The 27,420-nt window shown below is 39.7% G+C and overlaps 1 protein-coding gene across 1 annotated transcript; it reads left to right on the plus strand.

The window, feature by feature from the left end:
* The first annotated feature begins 1,930 nt into the window (after positions 1–1,930).
* mtnr1c (melatonin receptor 1C) lies at positions 1,931–17,578 on the plus strand. The gene is made up of 2 exons (XM_042419948.1): positions 1,931–2,751; positions 16,184–17,578. Exons 1-2 carry the CDS (start codon positions 2,565–2,567, stop codon positions 17,047–17,049), a joined length of 1,053 nt encoding a protein of 350 aa, XP_042275882.1. The 5' UTR covers positions 1,931–2,564; the 3' UTR covers positions 17,050–17,578.
* The last annotated feature ends 9,842 nt before the right edge of the window (positions 17,579–27,420 follow it).

Raw genomic sequence — 27,420 nt, forward strand, 5'->3', positions numbered from 1 at the left:
TTATTTTATTATTATAATATTATTATTATAATTATATTATAATTTATTATAATTATCATTATCATTATTATTCCTAAGTATGTCTGTCCAGTAAATACAAAAAAACCAAACTTTTACTTAACTTTACACTAAAATACAAAACAGCAGTCTGATTAACAACCACAAAAGTCCTCTTTGCCAAGCACTGGATCTTATCTGCAGCTGTCAAGATGAGCACTGAGAAACAAAATGATAAGTGCTTCACAAGTTGACTTGTGTAAGTATATAGCAGTCACAGTGCTCAACTAAAATACCACAGTTAACTTGATACTCATTCACACTGACTGACAGGTGAACACATTCTTCGTATGGCTTTGTATTGTCCTGTCTTGTCATAAAGTGATTAAACAGTGTTGTTTCAAGAGTGTAATCTGAATTTCTTGATTTTGAGGAAGTGATATTATGTCTTTACAGAGAATAATGTGAGTTGTATGTGTTTCATTTGAATTTATAATGACACGTTGCATTATAATTCCTTGTAGACAGACACATAAGTAAAAAAGTTGACTTGTCAAACTCAACAAATTTATAAGATTGAGTCTTGGTTGATTAATAGAACACTGATATAGCACAGAGGTTAACATGTGGCAGAAGCAGCAGAAATCAATCTTGTTATGAACAATGTAAGGTCCGTTATTAAAAATGTAAGCCGTTTATAGTCCAATAAATCACTGCTGCTGAAGAAAACTTGTACAGACAGGTGAGCCAAAACACAAAGTGTCTTCATCACAATCACATTTAGCCCTTATAGAAGCCATTTTCTGCCTGTACAGACACACTGATCTTGCAATATGGAGCCGTCGGGCTTATTAAAGTGTAGCCTCTGTTACAGGATATTCAATTTCCTCTTCCATCAGCAGGGACCTCTTTTCCTGATAGAGATTTCCATCTAGTTTCTGTGGAGTGAATGTGAAAGCAATATATTACAGTATTTATATGCATTAGACCAAAGCACATCTCAGACCACAACTTAAAGTGTCATTAACTTATGTTTGATTTTTTACATTATGTGTAATGGTAAGTCTTGCTGCATATATCTTTAATGTACTACTTTCAACATATCATTTATGTTGTATATACATACATAAACTGTGCTTACATTTGGGAATTATAGGCAATATGTTCTGACAGACCCACACAGACTCATTTTGCACAGTTGGGCTGTTGGAAATAATAATAAAGTCTAAATGGTGAGAATCTCTTTGTAGCCACATGTGCAAACAGTAAATTGCTCACTATCACTGTGTTGTTTCTGGCAATCTGACAAATAGAAGTCCAATATCCACTCTACTTTACAATAGCTGTTATTTAGTCTCCACCAAAATAAGAATAAAGTCTTTACGTCGTAGATGCTTAATTATATTCACCAGCTTGTCACTTTCTGTCAGCTGTTTGGTGTTGGGCAGGTTGTTGGTTTATCAGTTGTTTTTATTTTTTTAAATCTGGAAATGGCGATGTGATAGGTATTTTTCAAAATGAACAAACAATAAATTGATTTGTCAGGAAAATAATTAAAATTTGCTGATAAAAATAGTCATTTGTTGCAGCCCTGATGTCAAGAATATGACTTTGGAGTGAGTCTCTCCATCACTCTCCAGCTGGCTCAATTAAAAATGATTTTAGTTTAACTTCTTCAGCATGTTTTATACAGTGTTTGGCAGTGGCAGTAATAGACTGTGGTTTTTACTACTTGGGCTGACAAAACTTAGAGCTCTTATTTAGCAACGCACAATTTATAACAACCCTCTCTTGCGGGTTATGTGTTCCTCATTGTTTGTAGGCATCTCTATCGGACACATGAAGGCGCCATTTCCATGCTCTTGAGAGTCTTTTTGCTTTTATGAAGATGAGTGGAAAAAAAACTATGACAAGTTGTTAATGGCTGCTGTTGTAAAGCTTGCAGTTAATATGCCACAGTATCCTCGCCTCAGCTCCACATTCAGCCGGATTTTGGGTTGTTATTTTTACGAGAAGCCTCTCAGGGCGCAAAGATTGCAGACAGTTTTAGTGAAAGTCAAATATTAAATCTGACAGATTTTAACTGCCGTTGTAATGTGCTTGCCTGCAGACAGAATTGAACACAAGTACTGTCTGTATTAATGCCAGCAAAAGCCAACACGGGACTCTCTGCTGCCCTGTGCATGAGCTTCGCATCCTTGCATTTCCATTACGCACAGGAGAGCGCTCACATGCCTTTTGGACCAGCTCTCCTGGCAGAAGGGCCTTGGTCCCTCATTAAGACCACACTGGGGACGGCAGCGACATACGAGCTTCTGGCATCTTTATCCCCTTGGAAATGAACTTCTTCAATTCCTCTGCGTAATGTCTTTTACAATTTCAATTATCATGGTTTGGTTCGCGTCCTCCTGCTGCTCCGCAGGCGGAGGAGTGTGGTTTCGACCCTCAAGAAGTTCAAGACTCCCTCCTGTGAAGTCCCCGAGAATATTTGGTTTGTAAATATTTGTTTTTTTTTTCCAACTGAACAACGGTGTATGTCCACCATGGCCGCTGCAACCTGAGGGGAGATGGATTTAGAGGTGAAGGATGTGAACGGCTCGAACCGGAATGAGAGCGACGGCGGACTGAGCGCTTCTTCTGCTGGAGTGTCCACTGCGCTGGCCAGCGTGCTGATCTTCACCATCGTGGTAGACATCCTGGGCAATGTCCTCGTCATCCTGTCCGTATACAGGAACAAAAAGCTCAGGAATGCAGGTGAGGAATAAAAGAAATGAGTTGAAAATAGACTCAAAAAGGGGTTGCGTTTCTTGTTTGAGATGGGGAGAGGTAGCTTCAAAGTGAGGGAAAATAAGTCACTCAAAAAATAGAGCTGAGGTTATTTTTTATTTACAATTTGAGGATAATTTATATCAGCATCATCTGCCCCACAAATGAGAAGCCAAAATGATTTTTTTGTGTTAATTTTCATAGACCAATAGTATGTGGGATGCACCCTGCGCTCCTCTCTTCATTCATAACTAAAAATTATGTAATTCAACCACCCTGTGACCTCTGTCTGTGACAATCAGGCTACTATCTAAAGTGAGGGTGATGGAGTTTCCACAGCCTTGCCTGTCTGCCGTCATATCTCTTCATAAATAATAACAACCTCTTCCCTCCATCTGCCTTTATCCTTGGTTCTCCATCCCAGATTAACCACATCTCTCCCTATATCAGAACCTGTAGTGTCCCATGACCTGCGAAGATGAGACTCTGTTGTATAGCTTCTGTGTCCTTTTGTGTAGCTTTTATGTTGAACACAACCTCATATTTTGTTGTGTTACATTTGAAGTGTCCTGACAGCAGTGTGAAGGTGAAGATGATATTTATTATGATCACTTTAACACCATTTTTCTGCCTTGGCAAATATGCCATCATCATTCAATTGCCCCCTTTATGGCCTGAAGTTGTCTCAAATGGCCACTAAGTCATTTCCAGTGCCTCTTTTGGAAATTAGTCTGTAAATTGTCTCCTAAAGTCGTTTTTCATGAAATAAGGGACTGTACAAAAATTATTAGTAGGGGAAGGGGGGTTAGAAAAGTGAGATAATATTGTAATTTTTATTTTGGCGAAAGGAAGGCTTGTCTGGCTTTTTTGGGAGGGGGTGAGGGGGGGGGGGGGGGAGCATTCAAATCTTTTTTTTTCTTACCCAAGATTTTAATTCTATTTCAGTCTTCACATGCAAGATAGTTACACAAACAAAAAGATAGCTTTCATGTGTGCCACAATATGCAGAGGACAACAGTCCTCCAGGGTTTTATTAATTATTCCCATCACAATCAACTAATCAGATAGTAGCTAATATGAAGTACCTACCTGGCCCATTATGTCACTTGAGAAACACAGAATACACTTGGATCTTTTTTTAGTTAATAATGATTGAATGTATCCTTCCAGTGAGTCCTTTTTTTTTTTTTTTACATTTCTTTTTTAATTTCTAATGTGCACATGTGTGAAAATTGTGTGTTGAGATATTAGAGAAGAGGTTGTCAAGTAGAAGGTCCAAAGAAAATGTTATCAATGCTGGGGAGAGCTTTTTAAAATAGTAAAACATAAGGTTCCCTCCTTCCCACCCTGGTAATTTTTATAAGGTCCCTAAACAAATGCAATTATCAGTCATATCTTGTGTTGCAAATGATGATGGTGTCCATTTCCTTCTATAAAAAACAGATAACATCTGTATTTTCAGATCCTTTGTTGTCTGGCATAGAAAAACTGGAGCAGTGACAAGATAAATTGAAGAACAAGTCACAGGATGGTCTCAGAAATAAACATACATTGAAGCCCTATGGGGTAGGGTTATAACATAAGAGGCGGCGGGAAAAAAAATGTAATGCACATTTTATTCTCCAATCACAAGAATCATAACAACATATTTCATTTTTAATTACATGCTACAATCACATGATTCGATACTACACAAAGTACATATGAGAACACTGAGATGTGTTGTGAGAAATGTCTCCCAGAGGCGTAAAACAGAGCTAGTTCCAAATATTGTATATTTGATGTTGCCTTCAGATTATGCACCACAAACCATGGCTCTTATACCCAGCAGCTGTATGGTTAAAAGTCAAGGCAGGAAAGCCTTCTGTTGAGTCGAAAGACTAAACCTGGTGATCACAATATGATGCTAAAGAGAACATGCGAATCAGGCAGCGAGATTAGGTCAGAGAGTGTTTGGAATAATGAGCTTTTAATTACAATTTCAAATACATTACATAATGCATGTGTTCCCGTGTGCACCAGCCAAAAGCAGTTTGGCAAGAAGTTTAGGAGCCCGAAGAATAATTGAATTCTCCGTTTTGCAAAAATGACACAGTTGACTGGTCTCAAACAAAAGGGCAGGGGTAAATGTCCTGTTCAAAAGTCTTCTCCACGCTGGCGGACTATGGACACTGCACTGATTGCAGAACTCATGTCACTGTTCTCATTCTCTAATTGGACTGACTGACAGGCCCGGTCACACGAGAGATCTCACCAGTGTTGTGGAGTTGTCAGCATGTTGTGACTCAAAACCTGAAACTCCAACAGAAGCTTAGAGCCTCTATCTCATGCTATCCGTTTTTTTTTCTTTTTTTTTTTAAAGAATGTCCTTTAGTGACTGAAATTGTTGCTGCTGTTAGCCTATCAACAATCTCTTCTCTGTTCTTAACAAGCTATTTATAGGTTTGGCTCATTTTGTATGAATGATTAATTGTACAGAGTTTCTGAAAAGGAAACCATAGACACAGCTGAGGAAATATCACCGAACACAGAACAGTTGTAGAAGCTCTGTTTGCCATACAAGTCAGTTTTTGGGATGGACGGCTGTTTTGTGAAGAGGTGATCGGTGCAGTGTAATACAACAACATCCTCTGGGCCTTCAAACTGACTTGTGAATAATACACTGGGGTATAATTTATGATTTACCGTGAGTAAAGACCACATCCAGACATATATTTTGGAAGAATCCAGTATAAGAGGCAGACTGCTGAAAACATCCCATTTCCTCTCTCCATTACACCCTATTCAGGCTGCTGGTTTGCTTCCTCACAGACAGCAGCAGGACCTTTCCGCTCTGCTTCACTTCAACACACTTGCTTTGCACGCTGCCTCAATATATCCCTCTGCTTCATACCACTTAACCCACCACTAAATAAAACACTTGCATGTGCACAATTTCCTTTTTTCACCTCTGGTTGGTAGATGCAGGTATATCTTCTGAGGGACAGTGCCCCAATATCTTCTCATATTTGGGGAGAATCGGTACCTTATGTTCCATTTTCACAAGTCTGCAGGTTCTCTCAAGTGTGCAAATGTAATAGGATCCCTCCACTGAATCTTCAAAGGGTTGAGCATGGCACTATAGGACTGCCAATGGGGTGTTAATACTAGAGTGTCCCACTGGGGTTAACCATCCTAAAAATACACTCACAAAATGCACTCATGAGAGAGGGACAGAGAAAGAAAAGGATCAAGGGGAGCAGATGGAAAGAAAAACGAGCCTGTATATGTGTGTGCCCGTGTGTGTGTGTGTGTGTGTGTGTGTGTATGTGTGCGTGCGGATTTGTGTGCAGCTTGCACCTTGATGTCAGGAGTTGTGGGTCATGAGGTGTGTTAGGTTGGGGATGGACTTCAATTTAGTTAAATTATGCATCGCATCCTCCCTGTCAATCATGAATAAAACTTAAAAACTATCCAGAGGGGGGTTAATTGAGTCAGTGGACTTAGTGAGTCAAACCAGAAGCCAATTTAAATTGACAGCGCAGATCCACAGGGACTATCACTTAGAACACTACATTAAACATGTCTTCTTTTCCCGACAACAAAGTAGAAGAGGACATTTATTTTCTGTAAGCATGGAGGTAGGACATTATCAGATTAGGATTATCTGACTAAACCGCACCCAGATAAGGTAAATGCAGTCTCTCTCAAAATGTTTGCGTCACATCCAATTTTCCCTTCCATCTCAGGAAGCTGTTTTGATAAAATATGCATAATTCATATTCATATCATCATTATGTTCACCGGGATTATGCCTAACAAGCTGTTGGACCAGACGCTGCTTGTGTTCTGATGGTCTGATTTCTCTCAGGGCCAGTGAGCCTTATTTTCTCAGACATAGGGGGTCTGATTGGTAAATGGCCTTTGATGATGACGATGATGTTTTTGGCCGGGCTCATAGCAGGCTATATCACCAAAGGCAGCTTGTGTCAGTTTAATGCTAAACTTCTTAGAAAAAAATCTCTGGCCCCTTGAACATGAGTTCATGAAGTAGTCACTACTAATTCATCAGTGCTAACGCCCTTGCCGAAAGGTTATTCTTGCTTATTTATGATAACATGACTGACTAAGTCCAGTGTAATCTAATTTGGGATATGCTCTTGTAGTAATAAGCCATGCGCTGACATTCAGCCGGATTCAAGCAACGCCAGCACTCCTACATATTTTTTTGAATTCATCTTTCCTTCAAAGGTGTATAAATATAGCTGGGTGAATCAAAGCGTAGTGTATCACGTTTCCAGTATGAGCCGTGAGAGTGATGGGATGCAGGCGGTGGGTTTGACACAGGAACATAAGCCCTTGAGATTCACATGTGCACACAGCCATGCAAGTTGTCAGATTGAAAATTGATTTGGCCGGCAGGCTTTTGTTTTGTCTCTTGGTTTGTTTATCTCTTGCACTGACTTCATCATGTACCTATTCTTGCTTCACTCCCTTTTTATCTCCTATATTGTTCTTTTTACTATTCAGAACTACTCAGCTGGAATGAAGCAATGTGCCATAAATATGCCAACATTGTATATAGAGCCTATTTTAATCCATATGCAGGTTCGCACACTGGAAGGGAGGGGGTGAGTGCCATTTCTGTCTAAAATAGTTTTGAATATGCGGGAGCCTGGTGTGTACTCGATGATTCTGGTGACAGATATCTTTGTTTCACTCATGCAGCGCTAAATAGTTCTCTGCTTTGATTTACATTTCATTTACCAAAAAATATTATATGTGGCAGAAAAAGCGAGAGAGGGATGCATTGGGACAGCTCATGGGGTGGTCGCTCACATCTATCGGAAGACTTTAAAGGAAGAATTGTTTGAGTTGTTGGAAGAGTTAACTTGGTTGACAGTTTTGTGAGAGTGTACTGTAAGATCAGATAATTACAGAGACTATGGTGTCAGACAGGTTAAAGGCTGCAAGACAGGTGGTCTGTAACCAATCAGTATTCAGGTCGAGCTCTATTCAACTCACATACGTTGATAATAATAGTTCCAACAGATTCTTGCGGGCTTTTTTAACACTAATACAATAATCATTTGAGTGCTGTGAGTTTGGGCGTGTTAAGCATCAGGCCTGGCCAAGTTGGTTAATTAAACAAAGAGATGTAACAGTTCATCCAGTGTTTTAATAATGGATGCCAACAAAACAAAGACAGTCATCTGGCTGCTTCACAGCAATCCTCTCAACTGTGTTTTAGCACTTACCTCATCCTCTTGACGATAAGGGGGAGAGAGGGTTCAGCCAGAGAGAGCTAAGGCTGTACGTAACATGCCCTGTCCAGCCAGCGTGCATGAGAAAACTGAGCTGCATGATGTCAGCGAGGAATCAAACCTCTGCACAATGACAAATGCACACAGCGAGTTGCGTGAGCATCACAAATACAATCTGACAGATTTGCCCACTGAGCTGACTCGAGGATGAGGAAAAAATGCTTTTATTTTTATCTCAGCTGGCTTGAGAGATGGCTTGTGCTGTTTCACTAACTTGAAAACTCAGTGTCTCTAAATACTTGTACCCATTGTCTTCCAAAAAAAAAATCCAAAAGAAACCATGCTGCACATTTTTTTAAGTAACATGAGCTAGGAAGGTAGAAACAAAATGACACATGATGTTATTTTCATTCCCACATTTGAGAGTAAATTAAAATTAGACTGGTTGCTTGACAACATACTGTAGCTGTGTTGTCCCTGGGGTGCGGGGATCATAACAGGCTTTGAACGGCGACGATTGACGGCCAACATGTGTTTTAAATCTACTCTCATCATATCTGCCAATCAACGCTGTTGTTTCAGCTGTTGTCTGATTGAGCGAGAGCTTTGTGCCTTCACATTTAGACTTCAGGAGGTATTTAGTTATATGTAGGGGTATAACTGCCTTGTAGGGGTATAATTACTTGCTTTCCTTGAATGACTGAGCAACAGCCCTCCCCCAATACAACTGGTCTCGTTATCTACGTATGTAAGTATGTTTTTGCCTTTCCTGACATGCCATGTCATTAATGTTAACACTGTCAAGTATGGCAAGGTGGGCTCCAGAACCTCTTTCTTACACAGCCTGTTAACTCAAACTAACTTCAGTACAAACCCTCCCCCTTCCCATATTTAGCAGGATAAGTGAGATGCCCCTACTCCCAAGTAAGTCCATAACCAACAATATGAACCAGTATACTGAGCAACAATTACTTATTTATTCACTCCTATCAAATGAACTTTCATTACTCTCTTTTCTTAGTTTCAATTTAAGGTCACTTGTAATAAACTTATCAAGTTCACAAATAAAGAAAGAAATGACAGAAATGTAATTCACTCTTTTCTTATGCCACAATTTTTATAAAAAAACTGGTGAATGTTCACCAGTTCACATAGAAAAAAAATATTCCACTTATATTCCTGTATAAAATACAGTGTCTTAACTTAAACCTTTGTCTCATTCCATAAAGTGTCTATGTTTCTGAATTTCTGAGTATTGTCCCATGCACAGTAGCAGATAATCATCCACTAAATAACAGGTTGGACTGAATCACCTCAGCAGTCACACATTCACCATTCCGTTCAAGAAGACATAAAATCAACATACCTCGGTCCTTGGTATAATAGTAGAAACAAGAACAAATTACCAGTCTGCTGAGACGAACGGATATGGATGAGATGAGTCACTGGGAGAGTGTAGTCTGGATGGCAGGGAATTCCTTGGTTAAATTTTCCTGAGAATCCCCCATGATGTGCTGTCTGCTTGCACAACCACCATCAAACGCCTGCTTGAAGGAAAGACCTCAAAGTAGAAGTCTCAAACTCAGTTCAACCCCAGACACATCCAATGTCTGCCCCATCTGTCCGCAGACACAACTTTCCCAGATCTTTTCACTGGCGCCTCTCCGACCGCGACCCCACATGCAACATAGGTGCACCACAACTGTCTAATGACTGATAACGTACATCGGTTTGAAACACATATTTCTTCTTCTTCAACAGGTTCTGGCTCTGTTTCCACATACGAATGCCCAATGCTAAAGCAATTATTTTATCACTTATACTCACCAGTAAAGCGCAACACAGTCTGCAAATCTCCAGCTTAACCTCCCATTTTGACGTCCGGCCCCTTTTCCAAAGGTAGGAATACTTGTATACCTTACATTCCCCCCTGCTAAACCTTGCCATACCAGCAACATCTCCAGAGGACTCATTTCTGAAACACAGGAAAACAGCACACATGTCACATGTGTCAGTCAAACTTGTCAGTTTAACACATGCACACTCATGTTACAACTTGAATATCCAAGTCTTATTTTGTTTTATTTGGATACATCCTCAAGATACTCTATCCAAAAACATAATCATTTCTGTACCTCGCAGAACCCTATTCTCTCTTTGAGGACGCCTAGGTTGAGATGTGTTTTCACTCTCTGTGTCTGATGCATCAGTACCCTCTAACTCTTCTTCTACTGTGGGTTCCATCTCATCAACTACCTCTTGGGTGTCATCATTGTTTTCTGAGCCTAGCTTATCTGCTTCCCCATGCTCTGCCCTTATGTCTGTATTGGGTACAAGTGTCATGGCTGGAGTGCAGATAATGCTTGTGCAGTCATTATCAGTTTCTAACTGTGCTGCAGGCCTGAGTCTACCTGTCTGCTGTCTTGTGGGTGACTGGAAAGTGCAGTGCCCCAACTGTTATTTGTGGACAACTTTGTTTGGACCTACCTTCTCTGGTCTAATAGTACCTTCACCTAATCATTCAAGTTGTCTGCCTCAGTTTCATTTAGATCCTTTTCGCCGAGGAGATCCATGGGCAGTCTTGTATCTCTGCTGACCATCAGATAGAAAGGCGAGTAGACCGTGAAGGAGTGCATGTGACTATTGCAGGCCATTATTAGCAGGTACAATTTCCAGTCTCTTTTCTTCTCAGGCAGTAATGCCTTCAACATGTCATACATTGTTCTGTTGTATCTCTTGCACTGAGAGTTGCGTTCAGGGTGATAACGGCTTGTGCGGATCTTTGCTATGCCATAGACTTCACAGAGTTATCACCCCGGCTTCAAACTTCGTCTTTGGTCTGAATACAAACGAGTAGGTCACCCATAGTAAACAAACCAGTGTTTCAAGAGGGCATTTTCTATTGTGCTGGCCATCTTGTTTTTGGCTGGAACAGCAACTGTAAACCTGGTGAACATATCGGTGAGGACCAGCATGTTCTCATAGCCTCCAGCTGACCTCTCCAGTCCATTGCAAGGACTTCCAATAGGGCAGTAACATTACTGCATGTCAGTGAGTTAATTTCAATTAAATGTTTTGCCAGTGTCTGCTTCTTCAGGTTCTTCATTCTGGTGGATCCGTGAGAGGACATCTGCATTAATATTTTGTCATCCTGGCTTGTAGCAAACCTCAAAGTTGTAATCTGCCAGCTGCACTACCCACCGCTGCTTAACAGAGGTTAGCTGTCTCCATGTAGCGTAGTGGATTGTGGGTTGATGACTGTAAACTTGGAGAACATTAGGTATTCTCTAAATGTTTCTGTAGCAGCCCATTTAAATGCAAGGAGTTCCAGCTTAAACATGCTATAGTTTTTATCATTCTTTTCCAACTCTCTGAAGCCCTGACTTGCATAGGCTATTACATGTTCAGCTTCTCCCTGTTTTGGGATATTCGAGAACTGGTGGAGACATCAAGCAGCACTCCAGTCCAGTGCAGCTTGGCATTCCTCAGTCCAAGTGAAGGGTTCAGAGGTTCTCCCTTTATTCCCTTTCCCAATCAACACATGAAGTGGTTTTGCCAGGTGAGCGAATCCTTGCACGAATCACCTGTAGTAGCTCATAAACCCAAGTACCTGTCTCACATCTTTCAAATTCTTGGTTGTAGGCCAGGTGCAGAACACCCCTGCCTTGTCTTCATCCACTTGAATGCCTTCAGCAGAGATCACATGACCCAAGAATTTCACCTCTGACCATAGAAGGGAACATTTACTGGGTTTTAACTTCAAACCTTGCTGCCTCAACCAGTTGAAAACCAGATCCAGTCTCTCACAGTGGCTGTCAAAGTCTTGGGAAAACACTATGATGTTGTCAAGATAGACAGGAAGGATGATGAAGGTCAAGTTGCCAAGTGCTACCCCCATGAGGTGTTGAAAAGTGGCCGGAGGATTACATGGGCCAAATGGCATCTGGGTCCACTCAAACAGTCCGAATGGCATCGTGATGGCAGTCTTCTCTCTGTCCACAGTCTCCTGAAAGTAGTCTGCAGTTAAATCCAATATCATAAAGAACTGTGCTTTGCCTAAAGCATCCAATGACTCCTCCACTCCTGGCAGTGGGTAGGCATCTTTGCATGTCGCCTGATTCAACCCCCTATAGCACAGCAGAAATGCACAGTGTCATCTTTCTTGATGACTATCGCTGCAGGTGATGCCCATGGGCTACAGCTCTCTTTGAGAATCCCCCGACTAACAAGATCTTGGACATGCCTTTTGAACTCTTGGAAAACTTGCGGTGGGCCTCTGAGATGTCTCTGTTTGATTAGGGCTGCATCCTCAGCAGGAATATTATGTGACACTGTTGTTGTATAGCCATAGTCATGTCCATCCCTTGAAAACACATCCTGTGTCTTGCTAGTAGTTCACTAAGCTGTTGACATTTTGGTGGCATGACTGTGTCTGTGCTCACTTGGACAGGGACAGACAATGATTCTATCTTACAGAATATGGCCTAGCTTTCATTTGACTTTAGCCCTTTTACATGCAACACCCCTTCATTTTCTTCAATCTTCATCACTTCTCTTGGAAGCGCTTCCTTCAGTTTGCTTATGGTGGCTACTCAGGACCTTGGCATCAACTTTACAGCTTTTTCACTTGTATTCATGTTTCGGACTGGAATTTTGCCACCTGTTGTTTTGTGAGGATGTTGGCCACCAAGACCCCTCTAGGGAGGCTTGCATTAAGAGTAGTTTTTACTAGCACTTGGCATTTTACTTTAGCTGACACTCTGCTTCAGCCTTCAACCACTATTTCACTAAATGGAGGGATAGTGACCGCCTGCCTGCCAGCCAGCTTGACAAAGTCAATCTTGCCATCAGGATTTATGTGCTCGGCTTCTTTCTTTAGTCTGGCCAACACCCAACGGACACCTGCTTCTCCTTCTAATAGATTGTATTTGTCCATCCTTTTTTAGCTCTCCTTCAGTCATGTAGTGTGCCTCAAGCTCCTCGATTACATTCATTCCTATAATACCTGGGAACCCATTCATCCTTTTTCTGTCTGGGTGGGTGTCAGTAATCATTAAAATGCACTTCTTACCAACTGTCTTTCCCATAAACTCTATCGCTGCTTCTATACACCCTAACAGTGAGATATCCAGTCCATTTACTGCAGTGAGTTCAATCCAGTTCGCAGACATCATCTCTTTTTCTCCAAAGTGTTCCCTGAAATGAGACTCGGTGATAGTAGTCACCATTGAACTTGTATCCCAGAGGCATGTGGTTTTCACACCGGCCGTTGCTAATTCAATGGACCAGCAGCACCCAAAAGCATTTCTCCGGAGAGCTTCATCCACTTCCTCCCTAACAGACTCCACTGCTTGACTCCCAATCATGGGTGAGCCATGGCTGTCCGGCCATTTCTCCATAGAACTGTTACCTTCTGACTCAGCTGCTCCTGGGGCATACAAGGGTGACACAGTTGTGACTCTTACATTTACTTTCTGTGAGTTGTGCCGGGTGGTGTGTCCCGGTTCCCCAGAGTTGAAGCAACAATGCCTCCCTCTGTCATCTTTCAGAGGTGTCCTCTTTGGGGACTGGTTTTGTTGCCCTTTGACCTTTTCCTTGTTGTAAAGTGCTTGGTATAGTTCTTCATGATGAGCAGCTATCTTCTTTATCTCCTCATGAGGCATTTCGATTGTTAATGTGGACTCTGAATCCTCCACTGCTGCAGCAGCATTTACTACACCTCAAGCACCGACACCATCAGAATTAGGGTTCTCTATGCTGGATTTGACTCAGTTTTCCTTGAAGGTCATATGCATAAGAGTGTGTAGTCTCTCCTGGCATCTGCTTTCTTTCATAAAACTCCTTAAGCCTTGTACCCATGGGGACCTTATCACCATAGGTCTGTAGGAGGACATTGAATATTTCACTAACAGAGTGTTCTTTCCCTTCCCAGCATGAATTTCAACGTTGCTTTAGCTTCATCTTTCAAATACTGTTTGACCAGTTTAATGCAGTCCTCTTCGGATGCTTTCATGACTTGGAAAACAGACTTCATTGATGCATCCCTTTCTTCAACACTTTGATCACTGGACTTGATTTGGCCTCCTCTGAAATCTGGGAGCTTACGATCTCTCTCAGTGTAAATGATAGGTGGATCCTTTAAGGCAGCAGCTTGTTGGTCAGTAATAGCTTTTGCCAGTGTGAGGGCTTTTCTTTGTTGAGATCTGGCCTGTTGCATGGCATCTGCCTATTCTGTGAGCCTCCTCTGTAGCTCAGCAAAATCTTTTTTTAGGTCTTCCACTTCTGACATCTTTAGGCTGGTTAACCTGGGACTGATGTATACTGTAACTGAGGTTAACTAAATAAGATCCTGTTCATGATGCCAATTACAGGTATGTAGCAGGGAAATGAAGCCACCGCCTTGTAGGGGTATAACTACTTACCTTGAATGATTGAGCAATGAAAAGATCCAAGTCCCCGCCCTCAATACAACTGGTCTCGTTACCTACTTATGTAAGTATGTTTTTACCTATCCTGACGTGTTATTATCTTGTTGTTATGTTAATACTATCAAGTATGACAAGGTGGGCTTAAGAACCTCTTTCTGACACAGCAGCTACCTGGAGTGTAGTGTGCACTTGCCTGTTAACTCAAACTAACTTCAGCACAAACCCTCCCCCCTCTCATATCTAGCAGGATAAGTGCCCCTAAGATGCCCCGATTCCAAAATAAGTCCTTAATCAAAAACATGAACCAGTATACTGAGCAACAGTGACTTATTTATTCACTCTAATCAAATGAACTTTTATTACTCTCTTTTTTTAGTTTCAGTTTAAGGTCACTTGTAATAAACTTATCAAGTTCACAAATAAAGAAAGAAATGAAATTCACTCTTTTCTTACACCACAATTTTTACAACAAAACCGGTGAATGTTCAACATTTCATATAGAAAACCAAATATTCCACTTATATTCCTGTATAAAATACAGTGTCTAAACTTAAACCTTTGACTCAGTCCATAAAGTGTCCATGTTTCTGAATTTCTGAGTATTGTCCCATGCACAGTACCAGATAATCATCCACTAAATAACAGGTTGGACTGAATCACCTTAACAGTCACACATTCACCATTCACTTCAAGAAGACATAACATCAACATACCTTGATCCTTGGTATAATAGTAGAAACAAGAACACGAAAGCTGGGAAAACTGTATATAATGCCAACAAACACTGGGTTTATTTTCACTACTTCTTCACTCTTAAAATGTGTAGTGCTCACACAGAATACGCTCTCCATTGCACAATGTTGACTCAAAACTTGTGGGAAGCTAGGGCTGCTTTTGCAAAACACCAGTTAGATTGAATTCTGGCTCCACTGCATGTTCTTGTTATCTGACACAACGGTACAATTTGATTTATTGTTTTATCCCCCACCTAGAACAGCTGCACTGTAACAATATCAGACGTCATTTTCTATGATTCATGTCTTCTGAGTAGATCCAGTGTCACACTACCAGCAGCTTAGACCTCAGGAGGACAGGAACTCGTTTGGATGTAATCGGACAATAAATCACCCATGTCCCATTTTTTATGTACTTTAACTGAGTGTTCAAATGATTTTTCCCCATGGGCAGACGGAAGTTTAAAACAAAAACAGCCCAGTTTGAGAATTTTATTGGGATGGACTTGCCAAATAAAATTCTGTCCTCACAATTATGCAGTATACAGTCATTTGAAGATGTACTATAGATTTGTGTGCTGTATGTTGGGAAATGACAAATGCTGATATTTTCTAAATAATACTAAGAGTCTTCAGCCATGCTAGAAGACTGACTGACCAACATTGCCATCTCTAGAGCTATGCCACTAGCGTGGCTAAAAATGTTGTTAGTTTTGTCAGTGAGACGGTGAGTTACACTGAGAAGAAAAGAGACTGTGACACTGAGGGACCTGTGCCAATAAAGCATTTGCCTGGATCCAGATCTGTGCAGTCAAGAGTACATGGTAAAAGCCCATCAAAATGAGCCTCAGAGGGCACAATGGAGCTGCTCTTTTATGACAGGAAGTCGTACTTCCACTGACCCAGTTTATTTTAAGGAATTTAACCTGAAGCATTAAGTTGTGCTGTATGCTTTAATTATAGATGAGTTTAGGTCATGTTTTGTCTGTTGTTTGAACCTCTTCTCTTTCTCCAGGCAACATCTTCGTGGTGAGTTTATCAGTTGCAGACCTGGTGGTGGCACTGTACCCCTACCCTCTGGTCCTCACAGCCATCTTCCACAATGACTGGACTATGGGTGACCTACACTGCCAGGCCAGCGGCTTCATCATGGGCCTCAGCGTCATTGGCTCCATCTTCAACATCACAGCCATTGCCATCAACCGTTACTGCTACATCTGTCACAGCCTCCACTACGACCGTCTGTATAGCCTAAGGAACACCTGCTGCTACCTGGGCCTCACCTGGCTGCTTACTGCCATTGCCACAATGCCCAACTTCTTTGTAGGCTCTCTGCAGTACGATCCTCGCATCTACTCCTGCACCTTTGCCCAGACAGTCAGCTCATACTACACGATCTCGGTGGTCATCATTCACTTTCTGATCCCACTACTCGTAGTGTCTTACTGCTACATGAGGATATGGGTGCTGGTGATTCAGGTGAAACACCGGGTTAAACCGGAGCAAAGAACCAAACTGAAACCGAGTGACGTGAGGAATTTCCTGACTATGTTTATGGTGTTTGTGTTGTTTGCTGTGTGCTGGGCTCCATTGAACCTCATAGGTCTAGCAGTGGCTATAAACCCTGTGAAAGTTGCACCCAACATACCTGAGTGGCTCTTTGTCACAAGCTACTTCATGGCGTACTTCAACAGCTGCCTCAACGCCATCATATATGGACTACTAAACCAAAACTTTCGTAAAGAATACAAGACGATTCTCCTCTCTCTGTGTGTCCCACGTATGCTCCTCATGGAGACCTCCAGGTGTGCCACAGAGGGCCTGAAGAGCAAGCCTTCACCGGCTGCTACAAACAATAATGTAGCAGAGATAAATGTATAAACTGGGAAACTGGGAAACTCAGATGAAGTTTCTCTGAAGCCTCATTGTGGATGTGTGCCATGATTCACCCAGTGTCTTTACACAAGATGTGTATCATTTTCCAGTTGTAAAGATAAAATCATGTCTGGAGAGGACACTTCTGCCATCATATTTCAGCCATGTCAGATGCTGTTCCCTCATGCTGCAACTATCAATTGTGTCACTGGTACATTGTGTTGTTTGGTGACAGCCTCCCTGCACTGCATTCAAAGACAGACCAACTAAATGGTTCACAAGCAAGAAAAAAATCCAGATTACCAGTTAGTATTCACCAAAAACATCATGAAAGGTAATGATCTGTGATAATTACTCTCCTAAAATCAATCAATACGTACTGTAAAAACTGTTATTTGGGAGACTTCACTTTTTAAGCCACATCCCAGCATGTCTATATCACATGCACGAGAATGACTCACTGCATATTTGCACCGATTGATTATGATTACATCAACAGCATAGTGAAAAAAATAAATAAATGTGTTTTCTATTCCCACTGTGTCTTTGCACTCTTAAATGCAGCTTTAATAATGGAAAAGCCAAAAGGTTAGTTGTTCTCTTTCAATGCAACCCTTAATCTAATTTTAGATCCAAACTGAAGTCATTTTAAGACTCAGTTACCAAGGATTTAAGATTATTACTTTGATTTTAGTGACTGAGACTATTAAAACTGGGGTAGGTGCCAATCTGGAAACATGTATTAACTGCTGTATAAGCTGTGGAGAAGCTTGCATCCCATATTTCATTCTCAGTGTATATGAATATCTCCTTCTTACTGGGAATGTAGGCTGTATTAACTGATACTGTTTTACCCTTCGGCTTGTCGAAGGGTGTGTTTTTGTGAGGGCAATGATAACCTCACAAAAACAATGATGCCCTCACAAAAACACACTGGGGAGATTGTGGAAGCTTTTGCTCCAGTTTTAATCCAAGAAATATCAAGTATCAAATATCAGAACGGGCTTTGTGTGTTCATCGAAAAAGGTGTGCCTTGTTGTTTATAGAATTGAATTCTCTCATCGTTTTCAGTCAATTCCTCCGGTAAACAAAACTGTCTTTTCACCATTTTAACTATTGCATTATCAAGTTACCAGGCAAAAAAGTTCAAAGCCCCAAGGGCCCCCTTTCAGACCTTGAATGATTTAGGAATTGGAGAAATTACGAAAAAGGGGAGGAACAGACGATAAACAAAGCTAGCTTTCTTGTTTATTAAATGCCTGAGGGACACGATAGGCATCAGGAGCTAGAGATGTAATTTCGTGATACTGCAAGTGTGCCTGAGCACATGTCACCCTAGCCGAGATGAGCTCTGACAGCCTCCCAGCATAACTTCCACCCAGCAAACAAACTATGAGCGGTTCACCTCACAGGGAGATGTCAATGTGACACATTCTTGATATGATGCACTGTTACTGGAGTACTGAAGAGATTACACATTTCCAATGTCTAATTCAATGATGTATACATATTCTTAGCATATTTTACATTTACTAGCAGATCCATTTTCTGAATTTTGTATTCCGCTGTGCTTTGCTGCAGCTAAGCTACCCTGCTGGATGTCTGACTAAATTTAAACCCTCTGTGGATGATTTATAGATGCAGAAATGGGAATCTGAATCCATGATGGATCTTGGATCGGTAAAGGTAGACTCAAGCTGTCTTATAGAGCCAGGTGCTGCCAAGTTGCATAGCAGCAAAATGGCACAAAACTGTTCAATTCTGCCTGCAATCTTACAAGTCAGTGTCTCTGATGTGGAAAAGAAGTAGCCCACATGCCAGTACAAGGTCAGCCACAGATGACTGGCTAGAGGGGCTTGAGGGAAGATGACAGTGTCGGCTCAACCACACCAAAGAGTCACAGACTAATGGCAGGGTCATCCTTCTTTCTTCTTTTCTAACCTTCCACTACTCATTCCCTCCTCTGTGCTCTCTACCTGTATTTATTTATCCCACTCTCTCTTACGGCATCTTGAAGTAATAGTTTTGAGACTATTTGGGACATTTGGGGAAATACGCTTTTTGCTTTCTCGCCAAGAGTTAGATTAGAAGATTGATACCACTCATATCTGTCTGTTAAATACGAAACCACAACCAGCAGACAGTCACCTTAGCTTAACGGGGGAAATATCAAGCCTGGCTCTGTCCAAATGTTGAAGTCCAACTGAAATTAAATGGCCTTTTTTTGGCATACACATCTGCTCTGTAAATCACTTGTCCTGTGTTCTCCTTTGAGAAAAAATCAGAAACCGAAAGGAAAAGAAATTTATATTTCAAATTCTTAGACTTCATGATGGTGCCCCCTAATTTTACATTATTTCGATTAAATACCGTTCCGCCATCCACTTACGTTAGCTGGAGTCTTTATTTCAATACAGCAAATCAAATCTTGCATAAAACAGTAATGTGGCATTTGATCAGAGCAGATAGTCACACTGAACCTGATAGCATCCTGCTACACAATACACAAGCTACAGACTCTGAACAACAACCTGCATTAGCTTTCCTGCTAAAGTCTCCTTCTTATCTAACTTACAAACACAAACACGTCTTGTCTTGCACCTTAGCTTGTTGAACGAGCCACCAAACCAAACATTCATGGGGGGGAATTGCACCACTAACACTTAGTTAGCATGCTAGATAGCTAATTAGCTGCTCAGCTAATGTCAGTCAAACAAGTTTCAACTCACCCCCTCAGCCAGCTGAGGCAAAAGTAAGCATTTTTGATATGTCCCCAAAGATCTTTTTTCTTGATTCAGTACAAAACTATTAAATATACTGCCCTAGTCAAAGGTTTGGACAGTGTGGTGGTATGACTCTTATTTCTGAACAAGAAAGCAAATGTCAAACTATTCTATCTGTAAATAGTCATGCAACTGACAGTGTCCACTCTGACATAAACAAGTTGATATTTGACATGTACAAATAATTCTTTTTTTTAATTAATTCTACCAATGCTAGATAACTCCTGTGATGTGGTGTGGAAGCTTTGTAAAATATTAACTGGCTTTATTATACTAAACCTATTGTTAAAAAAAAGACTCTGACAGGACTCATATTACTCAGTGGATTCATCAAAGATAAAAATCCAGGATTCACTATGAATAGCTGAAATGACAATCCATCTGCACTGTCAGTCATTTTTCCTTTGATTTAATAGGAAGGGCAGTAGCTTGTGGACATATTTTTCTTCTGGTCATGTACAAGGACAGCATGATGTGTCCACATAGACGTATGTGGTTCTGTCTGTCTGTGACTTATATTCTCTTTCTGATAAGTGTTTCACAATCTCTCTGGTCTCTCTCTGACATCATCTCCATTTGCCTTCACTTTGCTGCTACCAAGTAGGCTTTTTACAGCCAAGACACATCATAAATCTCCATGTACTGTCATATTTGAATGTCAGAGATTAGTATCATAATTGTGTAATTTTATTGTCATATATTAGGCAAGTATCCTTGTCTTCTTTTTTGTAAACATATCTAAGAGAGCAGTAGTGCTCTGTGCAGCATCCACTTGACGTCACTGGGTATTTATTGCCAAAACTGGACCAAGCACAGGAGGAGCGAGGCATAAACTTGAAATTGTCTGAGGACATGATACTCTACACCCTGCAAAGTTATGTTTTTACTTCCTCATTTTCTTTTCCTCCACGGTGGTATATGAACAGGAGAGGCCTCAAATAAACACATTCTCATTTGTGGGAGATAAAGATTATTTCCACAACAGCAGAACATTGTCACCACAAATGTGGTTAACACAAAATGCATGAGCAATGAGGCATTATATGGCCTAACGCTTGCATGATATGATGGTTTTTCAAAGCCAGATGTAACTCCCCTCTTTGCACAGAGGAATTTCTACAGCTCTTGCACATCAGTGCATTTTACAGCAGTGGGGTTTCACTGTGGGCCCGCTGCCACAATAGCAAGTCTCCTAATGGATTTGTACATCAGCTTTAGCGCTGCCTGTGTTCTCATGCATATGATGTGTTCCTACATGTCCCGATGGGTGTGGGTCACAATAATACCAGGAGGTTTTAGGTGGACTAACTGCTGTCCAGCTTGATGTCCACCACTGCTGCTATTATTAGTCATATTTCTATCACTATTATTGTTGTTATTGTTATTATTGTTGTTGCTGTGCTTCTCTGTGTCTCTCTCCCCTCTCTCCTTCCCTCTTTCTCTCTCAGCCCAAGCGGTCAAGGCAGACGGCTGCCCACCTAGAGCCCGGTCCTGCTCGAGGTTTCTTCTCCTTAAAGGGGAGTTTTTTCCTGTTGCTAAGTGCTTGCTCATTGAGGAGTGTTGGGTCTCTGTAAATTAAAGAGTACAGTCTAGACCTGCTCTATGTGAAAAGTGCCCTGAGATAACTTCTGTGTTGATTTGGCGCTAAATAAATAAAATTGACTTGACTCGACTTGACTTGTGGGTCCAAGGAAGCCAGTGAGAGCAGGAAAGGGGGATGTTGGTGATTATTTGCGTCAGATTTCTTGACTTTATTTATAGACTGAATCATATACAGCAGAGGGGATTATAGATGACCTTGTAAATGTTTAAATATTTAGTGTAAGTGTTCCCATGCTCCCTGTTTGTTGATAATAACCTCCAGTGTGCTGTGGTGCCAGTGGTGGAAGATGTACACAGATCTTTTACTTAAGTCAAAGTGCCATTACAACAATGTGAAAATATTCCATCACAAGTTAAAGTCATACAAGTATTATCAGCTTAATATACTTGAAGGACCAAAAGTAAAACTACTCGTTCCACAAAAAAAGGCCCCTGTGCCTGTTATATGTATTGGATTGTTAATACAGATGTGATAATATGTAATATTTTTGTATTGTTGTTGCTGGTCAAGTGGTTGCTATCCAAAAGACATGGTGGACATGGTTCGAAAACCAGAGAAGTTTGAAGGGGAAATTTCTCTTTGGTGAATCTGCTAACAACTCAGACATCTGAAATTTGACAAGGGGCCCCATGTAGACACTGTTCTTGTGTAAAGAGGTCACATGTCAAAGGATTTGGAAACCACTGGTTTGAAATGCATTGCAATTCACAAGCTTTTTTTCAAAATCTTAATCTGAAAAGTAACTAGAAACTAAAGCTATTAAATAAATGCAGTGGCGTAAAAGGTACAATATGTCCTTCTGAAACTGTAGTGGAGTAGAAGTGTAAAGTAGCACAAACTGGAAACACTAAATTAAAGTACAAGTACCTCAAAATTGTACTGAAGTACAGTACTTGACTAAATGTTTCCACCATTGCATGGCACCAAAAGGAAAATACTAGCCCATTAAAGTGCTGACGTGAGTGGATGCTATTAGTGATCCTATCACCACCCTCAGCAGTTATAAGTGCAGTGGATGACAAAGGTATTGACAGCGTGAAACTATTTTTAAAGTGTTTTTATTCTTACTTTCACTTAAAATGGAAACTTCATTACAGTAATAGCTCCCCTGTTATGACGCGTTGCATATTTTCTGAAGGACATTGTGTCACTTGGTCAAAACAACAGGTGTAGAGTGTGGGGGGTGCCTCATGTTTGACACAGAGTACTGGTGACATGTGGAATGCAAAAGGCATAGCTAGGGGAGTCTAGAAAGAGACAGCCATGGGAAATACTTCCAGAAGGTCAGAGGTCAAGATCCATGAGGAAGGGCAACCTAGTGTTGAAATTGCAATAGAAGACCCCTTGACCAAATCTACACACTGTAATTCCATTGAGAACATTACTTTCATGAAGCTCCCAATTTAGAAGCAGTTGTTTAATTAAAATCCATCATCCCACCATAAGAGGGTGAACATGTGCGGTCAGTGTGTATATCAGCTTTGTCATCTGTGGTTTCAGTCTGTTCCCAAAGCTCACTGCAATAAACCATCTAATTAATTTTTAGTTTTGCATCTGTTTCCAGAGAAAATAAAAATCCAGTATTGGGAGGATGTAACTTTCATCTGGAACAATTACTGATGACCTGTTTATGAAAAGCGGTCACTGTTTATAATTATTCCTCACTCTAATGATTGGCTGAAGATATTATGTAATACAATTCAAAAAAGAGTTACGGTTGTCGTGGAATAGTAAGATTTGACAAGCTAATATTGAGTATAACCAGTGTTGGCTCCTACACAAAAAGGCATTTAATTTTAATCATTGCCTTGTTTCAAGTGGGGTAAAGTCAGATGCATTTTGTATGGGAGCAAAGACAATATTATCATGTTGTTTTTTTTATTATTTATTTAAACTTAGTAAAAAAAAAAAAAATACACCTGCTATTTCTTGACATCAACATTAGTCTCATTCCATACATTCACAAAAAACTATTCTTTGATCTAATTATATTGTTTGTGAGGTACAGTTATGTTTTAGGTTTGTGGTTTTATAAGCAAAGCTTGTTGAAAATAATACAGGCAGGTCTAATACAGTATTTACACCATGCCACTGAAAAAACTGACATTGATATGACAGAAAATCACACTCTCTGTGCCTCCGTTGAAAGGCAGAGAAAGTAACATCTAATGATGTCTGCATACAGAACTAGTAAATGAAAATAAATGTATTTAAAATCAAACATTACAGGTCAACACACAAGCAGGTTTGAAGATGACTGTTCTAAACTCTCCCCTGTTCTCCCTGTTTGTCTCCAAAGAGCAACACCCACAGTTACAAAACAAAAAAGGCAAAAAATACATTTTAAAATAGCTTTTGGTGGTTTATTCGGCAACAGATTTGAGAAAATTATGATTGACTGTGACAACTCTGTGTGTCTGCAGAACTGGTGACGTCTTGGGTTTCTGTGGAGAAACTAATTAGGAGTGAAATTTCCACAGAAAGCAAAATGATTATTTTGAGCACACATCACTGAGAGTCTTTTCAAATGAAATGTGTTTTGGGGAACCTGCTGAGCATGGGACCGGTGAGAACGAAGCCAACTGGAGCAGAAAGTGCCACTCCTTGACACTCAGCCAGGAAGACCTCAACCAGAAACACAGCCAGCTCACCGACACTAAATGTATATACACGGCACGAAATGGACTAAATGGCTCTCTGTTACACCAGCAATTTAACAAGAAATAGTCTACACTGTTACATTATTCAGGAATGTAGAGTACACAAGCACATACTGTACATGTGCATTGGGCCTGCACAACCACTGAGCACAGTGAGGCCACGTCATGCTATTCTTCTTCATGTCCATTTCCACCAAACATGCAAGATAATAGTGCAGGGAAGATATTTGAATGCTTAACTTATACATGTAAATAAATCATTGCTTTACTTCTATCTTCAGGGCTCAATTGGGATTGGACAGAGTGGAAAGTGACGTCAGGATTTAAATGGGCAATTGTAAAATATTTTATTTTCCTATGGGGAAAACACACTTTTTAAAAAATAAGTCTGGTTTCAGTGCTACAAGTATACATATTATAACATATTATTACAGTATATGGTCCCTGATTCAACCTCTAAAAGTCACACTCCTCATAATATTTTTAAGAAAATTCCCACCTTCTCTATGCAAAAATTGAAACAACAATCCCTTGCATTTCTTGAAATTATCGTGATGCTCATATGAGCTTATATGGGTATGTATCTGTCAGATAATGAGTTTGCAATCTAACAAATGAGCTGTGATTATTCTGCTTTGCAGGAGAGTCTTGTGATACCACAAGACTCTCCTGCTCTGGAAAGCAGAATAAAATCGTATACACAATCAATCCACAAAAGATGCAGTGTGTAAAATATCTAAAACTAGATATTTTTGAAAGAATGAATATCCTGCATGAGACACTGTAATAAGCTGCTACAAAAGCACTGTTGTTGTCCACTGACAATCATGTATCTCCAAATGTGAGTTTTTCATATTAATCAAAGGATTAAGTGTTCTTATATGGGTTGAGAAAATAGTCATTCTTAAAATAAATAAACCATTTAAAACCCCTTTGGATTAATGAAAAATGTGCTGTCGCGAACCCAGAAACGGACTTGTTTTTATTAACTTATGAGAAGTTGATCTTTTGGAGATACAGGGTTTTCAAAGGACAGCAACAATAAGTAATACTGTCGTATACAGTATATTTCTATTGAAGCATTGTTGCTATTCACATGGTCAGTTTTGTGTTTACACAAAATAACCCAAACACACAGACCTACCCAAAGTGAGCAAGAGTCATCATTTAAGTTGATATGAATTTCTTCCAGAGAAGCAATTAAAGGGGACCAGTTTTTCCTAAATTCCTCAAGTTTGTCCCTCAAAGCAACCCTGATTCTTGCAAGGTGAAGGGTTCCCCACAGGTTGTTTAGCCAATGTTGTACTCAGGGTGGTTCATGTGTTTTCCAGTGTGTCTCTGATGTAAATAATCAGTATGAACAACACACACACATCTTTCATGTCCAGGTGCTGCATCCAAAAAAATGTAGATCTACCTCTCATGTTAACCTCTACCTCACAACACTGTAAAATGTTCCCTTTTAAAAATATTTTTCTTTAGAAAGAGTTCAACATTTTGAGCCCGAATTTGCCCTTCATCAGGTAGAGAGGCATGAAACAGACTTAGATGTGTGTCATTGAATAAAAGGTCTTAGTCTCTCCTGTGGATGTGGCTACAACCACAGAGTTGATACACTTTCTTCAAACCAGTGTCTCTGACAATTGTTGGCTCTGGTTGAATTGCAGTAGCAAACGCACTTGAAAAAACAATTTTCTTCCAATTAGTCTGCTTAGGACAAGAAACAAAGCTATGTAATAAAGTGCCTTCTACACACTGTGTTGACACCTCTGAAAAAAATGCTGCAGAGTTTACTTTTGGAACAGTATAACCTGTGTAACATTTTAACCTGGATTAAGCACATGCCTAGCATTTATGGATTATGTGTGTGGTATAAACTGTCACCCCATATGTTTTCAGACAATGCTTCCTCAAATTTTGTTCCTGTGCTTGCTTCATAGCCTCCATGAACACTGACAACAGGTAATATTGTATCTGGATTTTTTTTTTTTTTGGATGTGACTTCTAATTGTCTAATTGTCTTCTATTGTCTACTTTGGTTCAAACATTTCTTTAATCTTTAATCAGGATTAATTTTAGAGGATACAAATGTAGAATGACTGTAAATAACAAGTTACCTGATATTATTGGCAAAATATTGTAAAAATGTAAAATTTTACAAATAAAGGTACATTGAAATACAATGCCTAAATATATGCAAAATATGTGGGACAATTGATGACTCAAAGGCTACACACACTTAGTTTATCCTAATATTATAATTCATGTTTTTATTTGTGGAGGGAAAAATAAACTTTTCTGACAACTTTTCTGATTGCAAAGCAGGTTTTATTCCAAGAACAGATGCTATAAAATTGTGAATTACAAATCTTTATGGGGAAAAATGCTTGATAAAAAAGAATACTTGATAATCTGTTTGATTACTACTAAAACTGAACGCACTATAGTCTACAGATTACACTGATATCAGATCTTTCCTCTGCACCAGGCTGGCCTTGCAAAAGAAAGGAGTATACTTTAAGATACTGAATGTCTTTTGAATGTTTTTAGTTTCCAACTGTCCGTATATTTTCATCAAACAGTTCATTAAGAAAGGTAGCAAATGTTTTTTAATCCATTTCAGATCACAGGAATGTGATTTCTGTATTAGACAATTTGATGTTATGGGCAAAATATTATAAAATGTAAAATTTAGGTTTGACCTAAATTTAGTTATATTGAATTAAAACCCTTACTTCTATGGAAAAAACATATACAGCACATCTTTTATGTACTTTATACATTTTAAATTGTTATGTTAAAACACCATAATAAAGAAACTGACATTACAAAAATAAGACATGAAAAAGAAAAAGAAAGAAAATAAGTAATATAAAATGAAGTTAACAAGCATTATGTTATGTTGGAGTGAGAAAATAACATTTATGAGAAGAGAAGTTTCATAAGGATCAAATATAAATAGTGGTGCAGAATAACTAAATACATTTACTTAAATATTGTAGTTAAATAAAACTTTACTCGTACTTTGCATATTTACATTTTCTACCACTTTATACTTCTATACATTTTAAAGACAAATATACTTTTTCTCCACTTCATGGACCTGCAAAGTATAGTTACTACTTTGCAGATTAAGATTACATACAAAATATGATCAAGTAAAGAAAATATGATACATTATTATAGATGAGACTACTTATCTGAATATAAAGCAATACAAATGACATCACCTTGACAAGCTACAGCATTAAAATACTTACTCATTTGTGCTTCAGTAATAATAATCAAAAAATATGATTCTTCATCTGAGTTAGTAAAATAAAGTGGATAT

This window comes from Thunnus maccoyii, chromosome 8 (genome assembly GCF_910596095.1).
Source record: "Thunnus maccoyii chromosome 8, fThuMac1.1, whole genome shotgun sequence".
Classification (NCBI taxonomy): Eukaryota; Metazoa; Chordata; class Actinopteri; order Scombriformes; family Scombridae; genus Thunnus; species Thunnus maccoyii.

Excerpts from the sequence above, each read along its gene's own strand:
- mtnr1c (XM_042419948.1), top strand. The coding sequence starts at position 2,565 with ATGGATTTAGAGGTGAAGGATGTGAACGGCTCGAACCGGAATGAGAGC. Across the intron at positions 2,752-16,183 it reads CAAAAAGCTCAGGAATGCAG|GCAACATCTTCGTGGTGAGT; the intron begins GTGAGGAATAAA and ends CTCTTTCTCCAG.